Source organism: Nothobranchius furzeri, chromosome 19 (assembly GCF_043380555.1).
Source record: "Nothobranchius furzeri strain GRZ-AD chromosome 19, NfurGRZ-RIMD1, whole genome shotgun sequence".
Classification (NCBI taxonomy): domain Eukaryota; kingdom Metazoa; phylum Chordata; class Actinopteri; order Cyprinodontiformes; family Nothobranchiidae; genus Nothobranchius; species Nothobranchius furzeri.
In genome coordinates, this window is record NC_091759.1 from 25,577,625 (window position 1) to 25,593,411 (window position 15,787).

At 48.4% G+C, this 15,787-nt stretch overlaps 3 protein-coding genes across 4 annotated transcripts; all 3 read right to left on the minus strand.

The window, feature by feature from the left end:
* Positions 1-979: 979 nt before the first annotated feature.
* Positions 980-2,786, minus strand: LOC107394914 (free fatty acid receptor 3). Its single transcript, XM_054745515.2, has 2 exons — positions 2,705-2,786; positions 980-2,099 (listed from the first exon to the last, which is right to left on the minus strand). Exon 2 carries the CDS (start codon positions 2,063-2,065, stop codon positions 1,079-1,081), a length of 987 nt encoding a protein of 328 aa, XP_054601490.1. The 5' UTR covers positions 2,066-2,099; positions 2,705-2,786; the 3' UTR covers positions 980-1,078.
* Positions 2,787-3,582: 796 nt separating this feature from the next.
* On the minus strand, positions 3,583-7,626 carry LOC107394891 (free fatty acid receptor 3). Its single transcript, XM_015974068.3, has one exon. The coding sequence runs from the start codon at positions 7,039-7,041 to the stop codon at positions 5,995-5,997; it is 1,047 nt and encodes a 348-aa protein (XP_015829554.1). The 5' UTR covers positions 7,042-7,626; the 3' UTR covers positions 3,583-5,994.
* A 686-nt stretch (positions 7,627-8,312) lies between these two features.
* On the minus strand, positions 8,313-15,785 carry tekt2 (tektin 2 (testicular)). Of its 2 annotated transcripts, XM_015974067.3 has the most exons (10): positions 15,497-15,785; positions 14,789-14,959; positions 12,987-13,112; positions 12,214-12,419; positions 11,999-12,142; positions 9,414-9,528; positions 9,180-9,287; positions 8,967-9,110; positions 8,816-8,895; positions 8,313-8,630 (listed from the first exon to the last, which is right to left on the minus strand). In XM_015974067.3, the coding sequence occupies exons 2-10, from the start codon at positions 14,942-14,944 to the stop codon at positions 8,426-8,428; spliced, it is 1,284 nt and encodes a 427-aa protein (XP_015829553.1). In that variant the 5' UTR covers positions 14,945-14,959; positions 15,497-15,785; the 3' UTR covers positions 8,313-8,425. The 2 variants fall into 2 exon arrangements, with proteins under 2 accessions (XP_015829553.1, XP_070403416.1); XM_070547315.1 differs by having other exon boundaries at positions 14,789-15,785.
* Between the last annotated feature and the right edge of the window lie 2 nt (positions 15,786-15,787).

Here is a 15,787-nt window from a genome sequence, read left to right on the forward strand (position 1 = left end):
GGCTAGCAGCTATGAGCGTACCTGAACTACTCATGGACAAGACGTCAAAAACTCTAAACACAAAATACTTCAATAAACGGGACACACTTCTTTCCTGCAAATGCAATTTCACAGGTGTTGCTAATACCCATGATCCTTCAAGGGATGTGCTCAAAGAGGAGTTCAACATTATGAATCAAATATAGTGTTTTATTTTACAAATACCGTTATAAACACAAACTTACGTCTTAAGAAACATTATTTTAATAACGAAACTGCTAAATTCTTTCCAACAGTATAGATGTGTAGTGTATTTTGTCCGAGTAGGTTTGCCGTACTTTGACGTCATCGGCAGTCAAAGGACCCCGTCCCCGAGCAGATCCTGTACCGACACCGGAACCGGAAACCCACATCACCAGAGGAAACGAGACAGCGCTAAACACCTGTCGCTGTTTTCTAGCTCCGAACGTCTGTTGCTGTCCGTGACTTCAGACGGTGATTTTCTTTTTGGGACTCTGGTAGTTTGTCCTAAAGCTGAAGCGGTAGCAGCCGGCTGTTTCTCCTCCTCTGGTGTTACTGAGCGGAGAACCTCTCACTCCGGTGGTGTTCTCCCAGGGAAGAGGCACCGGATGGCTGGTTTTGGGCAGAGACGTGCTGCTTCTACACAACCGTGAGAGAACCACGTCATTCGTGTTTCAGCCACACGATGCCAGAACGTTGTTGAGAGGCACGAAGGACTGTTTTAAGTTTGTTTAGCAGATTTTCTGTTGCAGCAACTTTCTAATGAAACACCAGCAGGTGGTTTTGGACCTTGATGTTCTGGTCCATCGGGTTCTGCAGGTGTTCTAGGTGGAGAACCAGGAGAACTAGCTAATATTAATAAGTTCTCACTGGTTTAAAAGCTCCTCGGATCCTAAATGGTCCAGTTGACCCAAACAGTCCCATCTGTAACCACCTACTGGTTCCTGTTTGGTTACCGAATACCAACGTGGACCTAAGGAGACTCCTGGAACGCCGTTTGACTGAAGCAGAACCACCAGAACCTCATCTGACCCGAATCCTCCTAAAGTCCTGGATGTGTGTGAACCTGCTGCGGCCTTCAGGGCGGAGCGTCTGCCTCGTGGTTTTCTCTGGTGGGGAGTTTGTGCTGAGGTGACTGCGAGGCCCGTCTGCACCTGAGGATGTGCATCTTGGTCGTGACCCTCCTGAAGCAGCGGTTCATCATGCTCCGGACCGCCGCTGACGACAGGTAGAAGATGAACGGGTCCAGACAGGCGTTCAGGGTGCTGGACAGCAGCGCCAGGTTCCTCCAGTCGTGGCTCTCCATGTAGGCGAAGCCCACCACGTGGGAGACGTTGTACGGCCCGAAGCAGACGGTGAACACGATGAGCGTCCCCAGCGCCAGACCAATGCAACGCAGCCGCCGGCGCCGGGTGATGTGTGGGAGGCGGGACAGGATGAGGATGAAGTTGACGTAGCAGAAGCAGCTGATGATGAAGGGGATGCAGAAGAGCACCAGGAAGAGCTCCAGGCGAATCGGCATCAGGATCTGGAGCTCTCCGTCGGAGAAATTCAGGTAGCAGGTGGGTGGGGGAGGGGAGGGGCCGCTGACGTTGCTGCTGTAGAAGCTTCCTCCGCCGGTCCACTGGGCGTAGGGCAGGATGTAGACGAAGCACAGGTTGGAGGAGGTCACCACCCAGAAAGCGATGCAGGCCCACACGGCGTAGCAGGGCCGGCGGCACGCCGAGTACCTGAGGGGGAAGGCCACGCCCAGGTAGCGCTCCACGCTCACCGCCGTCAGCAGCAAGGTGCTGTTGTAGATGGTGACGTAGAACAGGAACCCGGTCAGTGGGCACAGCGCGTACGGCATCAGCCAGTTCATGTGGTCGTAGGCCTCCTTCATCTTAAACGGCAGGAAGGCCAGGAAGATGAGGTCAGAGATGGTGAGGTTCAGCAGCAGCACGTCGATCGGCGCCGCTTTGCGCCGCACCTTCCTGCAGAAGGTGACGAAGGACAGCATGTTGGCCGGGACCCCCATCAGGAATGTGAGGATGTAGACCGCCAGCAGCAGGTGGCTGTAGAACATGGCTGCCACTCGGACCGGAGACTCGTGCGAGGCGCTGCGGGAGACACAAACCAACGTCAGACCTGAAACCCTCACTCTGCCTCGTTCAAGATGGCCGCCAACGCCGTCATGCTGGCGAAACAAAACAACCGTAAATCCATCTTTCCTCACCAGCGTCGGTAAAAAGTGAAAACTGCAACAGATTTTATTTTTCAGCCTGACTCGGTTTTGACTTCATATCTTTCAAAATAAAAGCTGCAGATCCAGAAGCCAGTTTGTTTAATGAAGGAAGAAGCACGGTTTTCCAGATCCGAGTGGGAATACCAAACAGGAATTTCTCTCCGTGGAGCTGAAGCGGGTTTAACCAGATCGACTCTGTCTGTCCTCCGCCTGCTAAACTCCTCCAGGAAACTGACAAACTCTCCAATGAGTCTCCGATTTTAAATAAACGTTTAAAGTTTACTCTTCATCCGGTTCTGTTCTGACCCAAACCTCAGAAACCAACAAAAGCAGGAAGCTGGATCATCACTTTAGCTGTTTGAGACGAAGCAGCGGGTCTGAGCGAAGAGTCTTAAATCGGCCCTCTAGAGCAGAATCGGTGCTTCCCTCTCTAAAGCGGATCTGTTCGGGTTTAGCCGCCAAGGCGTCTGAAGAACTCACCTGTTAGGGTGGAACGAACATCCCGTTCATCAGGACGTCTGCGCTGCTCCGCTCCTGGAATCGGACTGTTGCATCAGAACTCAAACACACAACTAATATGCTTCCACAGCGGAAATGTAATAATCTTCAGGAAGCAATCTGTTCTCTAAACATGGTCTCCTAGCAACGGGCAGGCGTGACGCAGTTTGTCCTCGGATGAGGAGAAGTCTTCAAGAAGCCAACTTAGAAGTGTTCATGTGAGAGAAACGGAGAGGAGGAAGACTTTGGTCCTCGCTGGAGGTCCAACCTGTACCATCTGACTGCAGCATCTTCATCCTCCATCATCCCACAACCAAAACACGCTCCAGAGTTGGATCTTTACCAATCACAGAAACACTAAATGACTTCTGCAGCAGTTGTAGCTGTTTGGCAGAAACATTTAAACTGCCCGGCCAAAAGAAGTCTCCACCTGGAGCCTGCAACAAGTTATTTACGCCACCAACCAGCTGCTTCTCTTTTCTCACACCACCAGGTGGCAAGGCCCATCTGGTGGTGGAGAAGATGTGAGTCTGTGTGAGAAGGGTCAGATCATCGGCATCAAGCAGAGAAAACGTCTAAGGAGATTCAGAAACTGGGTTCAGAGCAGTCCAACGCTTTATTAAAACTGGTCTGATGAGTCCAGATGGACTCTGGTCCAGAGTGATGGTGCATCAGGGTAAGAAGAGAGGCAGATGAAGTGATGCACCCATCCTGCCCAGTGCCTACTGCACAAGCCTGTGGGGGCAGGGCTATGATCTGGGCTTGCTGCAGGTGGTTAGGTCTAGGTTCAGCTACAGGATGTGCTCCAAGAATGAGGTCAGCTGACTACCTGAATATCCTGAATGACCAGGTTGCTCCATGTTCCCTGATGGCACGGCCATATTCCAAGATGGCAATGCCAGGATTCATCGGGTCAGATGGTGAGTGGTTCAGGGAGCATGAGTCATAATTTTCACACATGGATGGGCCACCACAGAGTCCAGACCTTAACCCCATCTTTGGGATGTGCTGGAGAAGGCTTTGTGCAGCGGTCAGACTCACCATCATCAGCGTAAGATCTTGGTGGAACATTAATGCAACACTGGATGGAGATGAATCTGGTGATGCTGCAGAAGCTTATCGAAACAACGCCACAGCGAATGCGTGTCGACGCCAAAGCTAACATGGTCCAACAGAATATTAGTGTGTGACCTTTTTATTTGGCCGGTTAGTGTATTTCTGAGTAGAACAACACAAAGAGCTTTAAAAGAGGAAGTTATCCTTTAGGTCTACTTACCCTGCTCCTTCTTTGGCTTTTCCACATGAAATGAAATCACCTAAAACGTGACTAAATATGAAGTCCCAGAGTCCAGCTGCACCCACAAGTCCTGTTTGAAAACCGAGACCAGTCAACAGGAGCAGTGCTGGAACGGTCGCATTCAGTGTCAGAGATACTCTATTACACCTCTTTGGTACAGGGCTTTGGTCACGTTTCTCTGTAGCTGACCTGAGGAGGGTTTTATAGTGACCACACACATCTTCAGAACTATTAGACACTCATTTATACAAAGGCTTGAGTCAGGGGTTGAGGTGCAACTTTCTGAGGGGTATACAGACCCATAACAGCCACCCTCCCCACACTAGTGTCTTACTAGTGACTACTAGCCTGACCATAGTGTCTTCAGGCTGATACAAGACCTCCTCCACTTGGTTAACACCAGTTTTCCAACCAGCTCTGATTTAAAAAGAACTCCAGGTTAAAGACCTCACAGGTAAAAATTGAACGGCTTGTAATGTTTTTGATAACACTGATTTTACAGAATTAAAATAAAAATTGGTCTAATTCCACTTCAGACTGAGGCTAGACCTCCTCCATGTGGCCCTCGCCAGTTTTCAACCAGATCTGATTTGGTATTTGGCAACAAAGGTGTTAGCAGTAGCTTAGGTTATTCTTAGCAATAGCATGGGCAAATGGTATTAGTAGCTTAGGCTAAACTCAGGTTAACATTAGCAGTAGTTTAGGCTAAACTCGAGCTAACATTAGTAGTAGCTTAGGCTAAACTCGGGCTAACATTAGCAGTGTTTTTGGTTAAAATCAGGTTAACATTAGTAGTAGCTTAGGCTAAACTCGGGCTAACATTAGTAGTAGCTTAGGCTAAACTCAGGCTAACATTAGTAGTAGCTTAGGCTAAACTTGGACTAACATTAGCAGTGTCTTTGGTTAAACTCAGGCTAACATTAGTAGGCTAAACTCAGGTGAACAACAATAGTAGCTTAGTCTAAACTCAGGCTAACATTATTAGTAGCTTAGGCTAAACTCAGGTTAACATTAGTAGTAGCTTAGGCTAAACTCAGGTTAACAATAGTAGTAGCTTAGTCTAAACTCAGGCTAACATTAGTAGAAGCATAGGCTAAACTTTGGCTAACATTAGCAGTAGCTTAGGCTAAACTTTTAATAGGTTTGTTTTAATCTTTATACCAAGAATATAACTTTTAAGTTATTTTATGTAATAATGCTTTGTGTACTTCCGAAGCTGCTGTCTGATTTGATCACCTGACTGTTCAAATAAAAACAACAAATAATCATAACTAGCAAAGCTGCATATTGACTGATTCAGCCATGTTTCATTTGGACAAATGCAACTAAAGATAATTATTCTAGATTATGTAAAAATTAAAAACATTTTGATCATGTTTTGATGAATTTTGTTTTTCAAAGAACATACAGAATTAATCAGAACTTTTCAAAGTAAAGATAATTTTCTGTTTTCATTCAGTTTATTTATTAAGGAGCGATGAAGTAAAAAGAAAAGGCACAGAGCAAATAAAACCAGATTCTTCAGGTTTGACAGTAGAAATCGTCTCTAATCCAGTCACTGATGGAGGGTTGGGTGAATAATTTAGCAGTGAGAACAAACCTAAAACACAACTTTGATTTAATGAGTGACCAACCTGTAATAACTGAGCGTCAGATATTTGGGAAATTTGTGGGTTTTGTACCAATCAAGAAACAAATAATAAAATTGATCATCTGTTTTGTTGAAATCTGTTACCGCGGACGCAGGATGGAGCCATCTGTCACCAAACTGATCACCTGACTCAGGTGAGCTCAGGTGAAGTCAAACCCAGCCGGAGGCTTTTCTAAAAAGTCAGGTCCAGATCCACCTGACACAACGAGCTGGGACTGGTCTGGACTTCCTGCCAGAAAGATGCTGCGGTCTTTTTCTGTTTGGTCAGCGATGAAGAGCGACGTCACAGCCGCGGGTTCTTCTCAGGTGAACGCTGACGACTTATCACCCATGACTCTCTTTCGTCACCTCTACTCCCACCTGGCTCCTCTCAGACAGCGTGGGCGGCAGCTTGACGTTGGTGAACTTACTGATGGGTTTACCTTGGTGTCGACACCCACTGCTCCTCCGGAAGTGGCTCATCTGGCCGCAAAGTCTTCCCAGAATGCCTTTGGACACGGCCGGTGAAAGCATCAACATGACCACGGGCTCCAGGAAGACGTTACAGGAGCTGGTCAGCATCGCCAGACTCCTCCATTCCACGTTGTCGTCCTGCAGGAAGCCCACAACGTGTGAGGCATTGTAGGGCGCGTAGCAGATCACAAACACGGCCAGCGTGGACAGCGCCACGGCCAGGACTCTCCTCTTACCCACAGGGGGCAGATTTGAGCGCCACACCAACGTTACGCACCGTAGCGTGCAAAAAGACGTCACGATCAGAGGCAGCATGAACAAAACGATGGCCATCTCCAGACGCAGAGGCAGCAGGACGTCCAGCTGAGACCTGTTGAAATGGTCGTAACAAGCAGAGGCGTCATCCTTAACACCGACAAAATAGGCCCCGCCCTCAGCCACTAGGCTAACGCTAAGGTGCAGCATCACCACCGCCCACAGGGCCACACAGATGAAGCAGGACAGCTGGGCACGGCGGTACCTCTTGTAGATAATGGGAAAGGCGATGCTGAGGTAGCGGCCCACCGTGACGGCGGTGATGAAGAGGCAGCTGCCGTACAGCGAGGAGTAGAGAAAGAAGCTGAAGACGGGGCAGACGAGCGGCGGCAGCGTCCAGACATTCAGCACCGTCTCCGAGACCTTCACGGGCAGCCAGGCCACGAGCACCAGGTTGGCCAAGCACAGGTTGAGGGCGTAGACCACATTGGGTGTGGCACCGTGTTTGCGAGCCTTGCGGACGTAAACGAAGAGGACGAACAGGTTGGCAGGAAGCCCGAGCAGGAAGGTGAAGGTGTAGACAGACAGGGCGACGCAGTCCGTGACCGTCAGCTCCATCTCCTTAGTCAAGCTGGCTGAAGGGCGAGGACCCCGGTTCACCATGACCGGGGTTTAGAAGCAGGAAACCACCTGGATGCCTGTCCTGCTGTCGGTTCTAGTCACGTTCTGAAGGTTTTCTGCTTCAGAGCTGCTTTCTCCCTCCATCGTGTCTCCTCTCAGGCGCAGACCCAGCCTCTGAAACAGGTAGCAAAACAAAAAAAGGAGGCGTTGGCCACGAAGGGGGCGCGCTGGGGGCGAGGTGCACACGACATCATGACAGATAAGGAGGCGCAGCCAGTCAGGCAGAAGTATGGAGCATTTATCCATCAGCGGCCGGCCCTAATCACCCTCTCAGCCCCGGGCAGCAGACAGGTAGCATCTGGGTCCTTAAGTGAAATGATTCAGAATAATTGGAGCGATCAGGAAGCGCGTGCTGTCTGAGTGGACCGGAGGGCTCGGCAGGAAGGTCGTAAACGTGCCTGGCCTGGCTCTGGGAACGAGAGGCGTGTTTGTGGCCGTTTTATGGTGCAGAAAGAGTCGGAGTGGAGGAGGTGGAGGTGGAGGAGGCGCGGCGGTGTGGAGGCTTTGGGAGAAATGAAGCAGAAGATAAATGACTTCTGGAAGAAATCTGGGATTCCAAGAAATGTTTTTTCCACAAAAGCAGTTCAATCAGGAGATGTTTGGGCCCAGAAGCGCTCTGACCAGCTCGACCCGTTAACGCTGCCTGTTCTGGTTCTGTTCGCGCTCCAACGGGTCTTCAACCAAAGGAGGCTCAGTTAGAAGCACTGCTCTGCTCCTGCTTCCTGGTTCTCCTCCAGAAAAGAAAACACAACTCCGTAGCCGTAGTTTGAACTGGCTCAAAAAGCGTCCTCTCAGCTGACCGTTTCAGAGGAACATGTTTGACCTCTGACCTTTGAACCGTTCACACTTCGGTAAAACAGGCCAGAGAAACAAACGTAGAACGCTTCTTTATAAGGAAACTGGTGAAAATTTTCATGGATCAGAGGGTGTTTAACAGCACAAGGATGATGACCCTGTTGGCTTTCCGTACAAAAACGTTTCCGCCGCTGACCTCGGAGACCCAGACTGCTTTGGTACTTCTGATCTAATCTCTCGTTTCCTGAACAAAAACCACCTGATGAGTGAAATCCAGACCTGAGTGGTCCATCAGCGGTGAGGCGGGTCACCTGCTGGGGGGGGGGGTCTACCTCTTCTACGGGGTTTGCTCCTTCCCTAAAAGCGCTACATTTAAAAATGGTGTTATGTCTCCTGCCCTCTGGTGGAGGATCCAAGTCCTGATATTATTATTTATCAGCATTTAACCACATAAGAAATGAACGAATAAAGGAAGTTTTTATTAGGGATGCACAGAGAAAAGGCGGATATCGGTCCTGCCGGTATCGGACACCGGCCTAAAGGGGATTCCCGTTTGGAGGCTTTTCCCTCCTCACTGAGCCATGGGCTGCAGGTTGCTCCTCCCACTGGAGTTTGCGAGTGGGACCAGCGGTACCGGGGTTTTATCGGTGCTGGGGGTCGGTCTGAGGCGGGCCCGGGTGTTGGAGCTTCGCTGCTCCAGGGAAAGCGCTTCCTGTTTCCTGGAGAGATCCTGCAGCATGCGGCTGTGGTGGAGCTTCATCTTCTGCAGAGAGAGTCTGGAAGAAGAGCAGTATGGAGGGATTTGGTGTTAGGAACTCCTGAGAAAAACATTCCCTCAGAAACACCCAGAACAGCTACATCAAACCCGGATCACCAGCTGGTTAGGAGCCAAACTCCAGAATCCGCCTCCACGAGAGTCAAAGCAAAACAAAGAACTCTTCATCAAACGGGTCGGACTCACTGAGCTTCAGAGAGCTTCTGCTTCAGGGTCTGGATGGTGGTCTCCAGCTGCTGGACTTCAGCTACGAGTCCGTGCTGCACCTGAAACCCAGCAGAAAGAAACGGGTCTCGGTTTCTGTCGGTCTACTGAGACCTCTGTCATGACCACAGACCTGGTCCCTGCACAGGTCCACACCGGGGCGCCGGGTTCTGCTCTCCAGCCGGGTGTGAGCCAGCTTCAGGGAGGCCGCCTTGGCCTGCAGGTCTGCATCCAGACCACGGATGTCAGTCTCCATGTACGTCATCTCCTCTTCAGTCTGAGTCAGAAACGCAGGAATGAAGGTTGTGAAGAACAAGCAGGTGCGTCATTAAGGAAACAAACACACGTTCTTTATCTGCCACAGCAGCTGGTCTCGGGCCTGCTCCTGCTGGTGGGTCCGCTTACGGAGCGCAAACTCTGTGGCTCTGCGTTGGGTCTCCAGCTCGTTGTTCATCTGCAAACAGATTTCATCAGATGGTTAAACCAAATGACTTCAACTCGTCTGATTTGTGTTTGAGGGCGTCGGCGTGGCCTCCTCTGGGAAAAGGGTCAAACTAAAGTTCAGTTCATCTTTTCTCACCTGAGCTGCAGCCAGACTCGTGTCCTCCCTCATGCGCTGAGACGCCTGCATGGCCTCGTGCGCTCGCGCCACGTTAAAGTGGCTGAACTGCACCCACTCCTGGGGGGTGGAGGAACTGCAACAACAACGTTTAAAGGTGCTGAACACCGGTTTCATCCACACATCTGCAGTGGTCGCTGGTGAAGGAAGTGCCCGTTTCAGCACCGAACGTTCAGCTGGAGGAGAAAGTAGCTTCCAACGGAAGGATCTGGAATCTCATTTCCTGATATGTGATCACCTCTCCTCTGATTGGCTAACAGCAACACGACTCTACCACTGACTCTGGTTGCTCTGCAACGCCTGGAGGAGTTCTGCTGTGAGGTGGAGTCGCTAATGCTAACGGTTAGCTTCTACTAGCTGAGACGTTCTCTGCTGTTTCCTGGACTAACCCAACAACAGTCTTCACTGTCATGAGTCAAATGGGTGAGTCCATGAATGTTAGTGACAGGGTGACGTAGATCTGTCAGGATTTTCTAATCCTAGAGTTTCACCGTCTATTTTCTATCAGAAGCTAATGCAGGAGCTAAGTGTAGGAGACTATTTTCTATCAGAAGCTGATGCAGGAGCTAAGTGTAGGAGACTATTTTCTATCAGAAGCTAATGCAGGAGCTAAGTGTAGGAGACTATTTTCTATCAGAAGCTAATGCAGGAGCTAAGTGTAGGTGACTATTTTAATGTTCAGCCTCAGAGTGACCCGTTAGAATCAGACATAATCATTAAAGCGTGGTTTTTCAGTGAGCCACACCTTTAATCACAGTAAATCGTCATCTAACAGCAGGAAGCTGTTAGATCCTTTCAAAATAAAACCGTTTATAAAGTTTCATCTCTCCTTTTAGATAAACACGTGGAATAAACAGATTCTCATGAAGGTTAATGGGTACGTTTCAGTTCTCCAGAGTAAAAGAAGCAGCTCAGTTTGAGGTAAATGAAACATAAAGTTTTGTAATTTGTGTCACTGATGACCTTAAAATCTCTTAGTCTTTATTTAGGTGAGGTGCTGAAGGTGTTTAGGTCTGACTGGATTGTTCTCGAGTCATAATAAAAAAAACCTGCCAGCTTCTGTTTTTACAGCCATCTGCCACAAACAGGCAGATCTCCGGGATGTTTTCAGAGGAATCGCTTTGGAACCAGGAGATAAACAAGGAGGTAAAGCAGGAGATAAACAAGGAGGTAAACCAGGAGATAAACAAGGAAATAAACCAGGAGATAAACAAGGAGGTAAACCAGGAGATAAACCAGAAGATAAACCAGGAGATGAACCAGGAGGTAAACAAGGAAATAAACCTGGAGATAAACAAGCAGGTAAACCAGGAGATAAACCAGAAGATAAACCAGGAGATAAACAAGGAGGTAAACCAGGAATAAACAAGGAGATGAACCAGGAAATAAACAAGGAGATAAACAAGGAGGTAAACCAGGAGATAAACAAGGAGATAAACCTGGATATAAACAAGGAGGTAAACCTGGAGATAAACAAGGAGATGAACCAGGAAATAAACAAGGAGATAAACAAGGAGGTAAACCAGGAGATAAACAAGGAGATAAACCTGGAGATAAACAAGGAGGTAAACCTGGAGATAAAAAAGGAGGTAAACCTGGAGATAAACAAGGAGGTAAACCAGGAGATAAACCAGGAATAAACAAGGAGATGAACCAGGAAATAAACAAGGAGGTAAACCTGGAGATAAACAAGGAAATAAACCTGGAGATAAACAAGGAGGTAAACCAGGAGATAAACCAGGAATAAACAAGGAGATGAACCAGGAAATAAACAAGGAGGTAAACCTGGAGATAAACAAGGAAATAAACCTGGAGATAAACAAGGAGGTAAACCAGGAGATAAACCAGGAATAAACAAGGAGATGAACCAGGAAATAAACAAGGAGATAAACAAGGAGGTAAACCAGGAGATAAACAAGGAGGTAAACCAGGAGATAAACAAGGAGATAAACCTGGAGATAAACAATGAGATAAACCTGGAGATAAACAAGGAGGTAAACCAGGAATAAACAAGGAGATAAACCAGGAATAAACAAGGAGATAAACCAGGAATAAACAAGGAGATAAACCAGGAATAAACAAGGAGATAAACCTGGAGATAAACAATGAGATAAACCTGGAGATAAAAAAGGAGGTAAACCTGGAGATAAACAAGGAGGTAAACCTGGAGATAAACAAGGAGGTAAACCTGGAGATAAACAAGGAGATAAACCAGGAATAAACAAGGAGATAAACCAGGAATAAACAAGGAGATAAACAAGGAATAAACAAGGAGATAAACCAGATCAACTTGGGAGCGACAGCAAGAGATTAGCTGAAAGATCAAAGACATTTGAGTAAACCGCCTGTTATGTTATTTTATTCTGGCGGGACGTGACAGGAAGCTACAGGACATTCATAAGAAACGTTAACAGGACTTTTACACTTCTTCCTGTTGATCGACGCTCCCACACATCCCGGCCTGGTGCCTGCATTGTTATGGAAACAGAACAGAACCACACGTGGCCCCAGAGCCACAGATTGGAGACCCCCGACCCTGACCTTACCCTGGCGGTATCCGGGTCGGGTTTGTCTTCAGAGAGATGTCAGGTGACTTGATGTTGAGCGACAGGCAGGACATGTCAATATCCAGAGCATCCATCTTGTTCTGGAGGTCAGAGGTCAGCTGGTGTCGAATCTCTTGCAGAATGCTGTGAAGAGAACCAACAGTCAGACTGGAGCAAGAAGATGGTGGTCCTGTTAGAACCTGAACAGAACCCACCAGAGCTGCTCGAAGACCTGATGGATGTTCTGCTGCAGACGTCGCTGGACTCCTTCAATCAGCTCCACCTCCTTCTTCAGCTGCTCCTCCACCGGGTCGTGGACCAGCTCGGGGCCCTGCCGGCCCTCCCTCAGCGTCAGGCACTCAGAGCTCACCTCCAAGGGTACGGCGGTGGCGGCCAGAACCATCTCGGTCTGCTCTTTGGACTGGGCCAACAGAACCGCATCACAGCACCCCCATGACCCGGCTGTTCCACTGGACACGTAAGCGGCGCGTACGGCGTAACAGACGCGTTTTTACCAGCAAGCTGCTTCCCACCGGGAGCGTTTCAGATGCGAACCGGGAGTGGAGCGTTTCACGCAGCTAGTCCCACACGGTCACAGAGTCACGAGAGAATTGCAGAACCACACGCGATTTCATTCAATATCCCAAAAGGTCTGGTTGCCTCGAATGCAGAGGCGCCACGGGAAACAAACAACTTTACTTTTACTAGAACTAGTAAAGTCTGCTCGGGAATTTTATTTTGAAAGTTTCCAGATGTTTAACTCTGCTGTTGTGTTGGACTTCCTGTCTGGCCCAATCTGAGCTGCTGAGTTAGACTCGTTCTGGAAGTGTAGACCCAACACTTCTGGGACGCTTCCACGACACGCCGCCATACAGCCATGGGAAACGCACCCATCCGCTTTACCGCTGAAGACGCAACGCTTACGCGTCCGGTGGAAAGGCCCAGCGGGCAGAGCCTCAGCAGCAAGGAAGACCTCCTGCTGACTCACCAGCGTCAGAGCTTCCATTTCCTCGTCCACCTTCTGAGCACATCTCTCCAACACGTCCTTCCACCGAGCCACGTCCCAAACCCGCTCGCTGAGTCGGCGAGACGTGTCGCTCTCATCCCACGCCGTCTATCCAGAAACAAACATGGCTTCTCCTCAGTTCTTATTTGTTAGCGAAATGCTGAAGTGAAGAATCAAACTCAGAGAAGGGAAAACGGGTCCTGATATCATCAGCATCGTCGTCAACCTTTATTTATAAAGCACATCTAAACGGCAACAACGCCAACCAAAGAGCTGTACATGTTAATACATCGCCAAAATAGATCAAACAAATAAAAACTAGTAAAAAATAAATAAATAAATAAACCGGAAAGCACAAGGGTTAAACATTCTCAGCCGGGAAGGCCAGGGAATAGAAATATGTCTTCAAACGTTCTTTAAAAGTGGGAAGGGAGGGGGCAAGTCGGAGCATCAGGGGGAGCTGGTTCCAAAGTTTAGGCGCACAAACTGAAAAAGCCCGTTCACCACGGGCCATATAGCGGGCAGGAGGGATGAGCAGAAGGTGCTGGTCAGGGTTCTCACTGGAACATAGGGACTCAAAAGATGTGCCAAACAGGAGGGGGCCATTTCATGGATAGATTTGTAAACCAACAGGAGAATTTTGAACTTAATACGAAACCGAACTGGAAGCCAGTGTAAATTTGCCAAAACAGGGGCGATATGCTGCCGTCGGTCTATGCCCGTAAGAAACCTTGCGGCAGCTTTCTGCACCAGTTGGAAGCGTACCACTGAAGAGGAGGGAATACCATATAAGAGACAGTTGGCATAGTCCAGACGTGATGTTACAAAAGCATGAACAACTGACTGAAGATCTTTTTTGTTCAGGACAGATTTTAGTTTGGCCAGCTGGCGAAGATGAAAGAAACATGACCTGACTTATCTGTGCATCCATTTTTTAAAAAGCGTCCAGAGTGACCCCCAAATTTGTAATTGTCGACTTCACCAAAACTGACAATGACGGGGGCAGAGATGGCTCCACAGCAGAGGGGGAGCAGGGGGCAAAGAGAATAGCCTCCAGTTTGGAGCTGTTAAGATGGAGACAATTAGCCGAGAGCCAGGACCTGACTTCACTCAGGCAGGCAGTCAGGGTCGCACGGGGTCAGCAGATTTTAGGGCCACATAAAGCTGACAATCGTCAGGTTAGAGATGAAAATTCACCCAGAATTTTCTAAAAAATGGCTGCCAAGGGTAAAATATATAGATTAAAAAGAAGCGGACCTAAAACGGACCCCTGGGGAACCCCACAAAAAAGAGGTGCCACTCTAGAGGCGCAGTTCCCCAGGGCAACATTAAAACATCTGCCACTGAAATAGGAGCGAAACCACTCTAAAGCTGTTCCACGAATGCCAATTAACTGCCCCAGTCGCTGTAGTAGGATTGCGTGGTCGACAGTGTCAAAGGCGGCAGATGAGTCTAAAAGCACCAACAACACATGAGAACCAGAATCAGAGACAAGCAAAATATTGTTAAAAACACGAATAAGAGCAGTCTCTGCTGCGGTGAGGGCGAATACCACATGCTAATGGTTAATAAAGAGGAACAAAACTTATGACTGAATCAACGTTTTAAACATGACAAAGCAAATGTGATTTTTTTGGATTATTCTGTTAATTCCGCTTTTGTCAGACCATTGGTGCGTCTGAAGTTTCAAAGATAAATAAGTAAAATAAGAGCAGATTGTTCAGTCAGAGACAACAAACATGTTTATTTGTGACGTGCCAGCACCATCGGGGCTCCATACGCACCCTGCTGCTGGTCTCGCTGCGGAGCGAGCGACCCTCCTGTCGGATGGCGCTGGAGACCTTTCGCTCGTGTTGCGCGGTGGCGAACAGCTGATGGTTGTTGTCGTGCCACGCGGACACGCTGTGCCTCACACTGGGCTTCCCACCGACGGCCGACATCTGGGAACTGTCAGTCTGGGATCAGTCAAAAGGAAACATCAGGATCAAACACACTAGGGATGTAGTTAACCGGCTTATGGTTAGCCGAGTTTTAACCGTTTCATGGCTTCGATCACTGGTTAAAGGAAAACATTCCTCCTCAAAGCCTCCGGATGGAGTTTTAGGATTGGACCCGTAGATAAACAAATTCTCTCCAAGTCCTTTTCTTTGACAGGTTTATTCATTTTTGGCACTCTCGTTACTCCATACACCAGATCCCATGGTTACACTACTAATCCTCAAAGGTACCTCAGCAGTAATCTGATTACCATGACACTACCTCTCTTATTTGATTTACCTTTTTATCTGTTTGAATTCTACAAAATGTTGATTTTGTGTAAGTTATGAAACCGGAGCCTCATAAAGCTGATTTACTGCCGTGAACAGAGTTTCGGTTTGGTTAGCTCACTTCCGGCTTCTCACCACCTTCAAAGTTTCTGTTTCCGGCGGAAACGGGGCTGAACTAGCCAGAAACGTCAACGAAGTCAGAACTTTTAGTTCTTTTTTACTCACCGGATCTCTGAGCTGCCGGTCCGTTCTGTTGTGGTTTCTATAGCAACGGCTATTGGAACCGTCTCCAGGCAACGAGACAAACGGAAACCAGTTAATGATTTATGGGAAGCCGGCAGGGTCAAACTTCATAGAACCAACCCTGGTCCTGCAGCTGGGATCTCACAGTCATTTATGATGATGCCATCAGGATTCTGCAGGAAGTCTCTCCTGCTTCTTTCAGCCTTTAAATCATAAAATCAAGTCAAACAACAAATGAATGAATGAATAAGTGATTTCCCTACAGAGGACTTT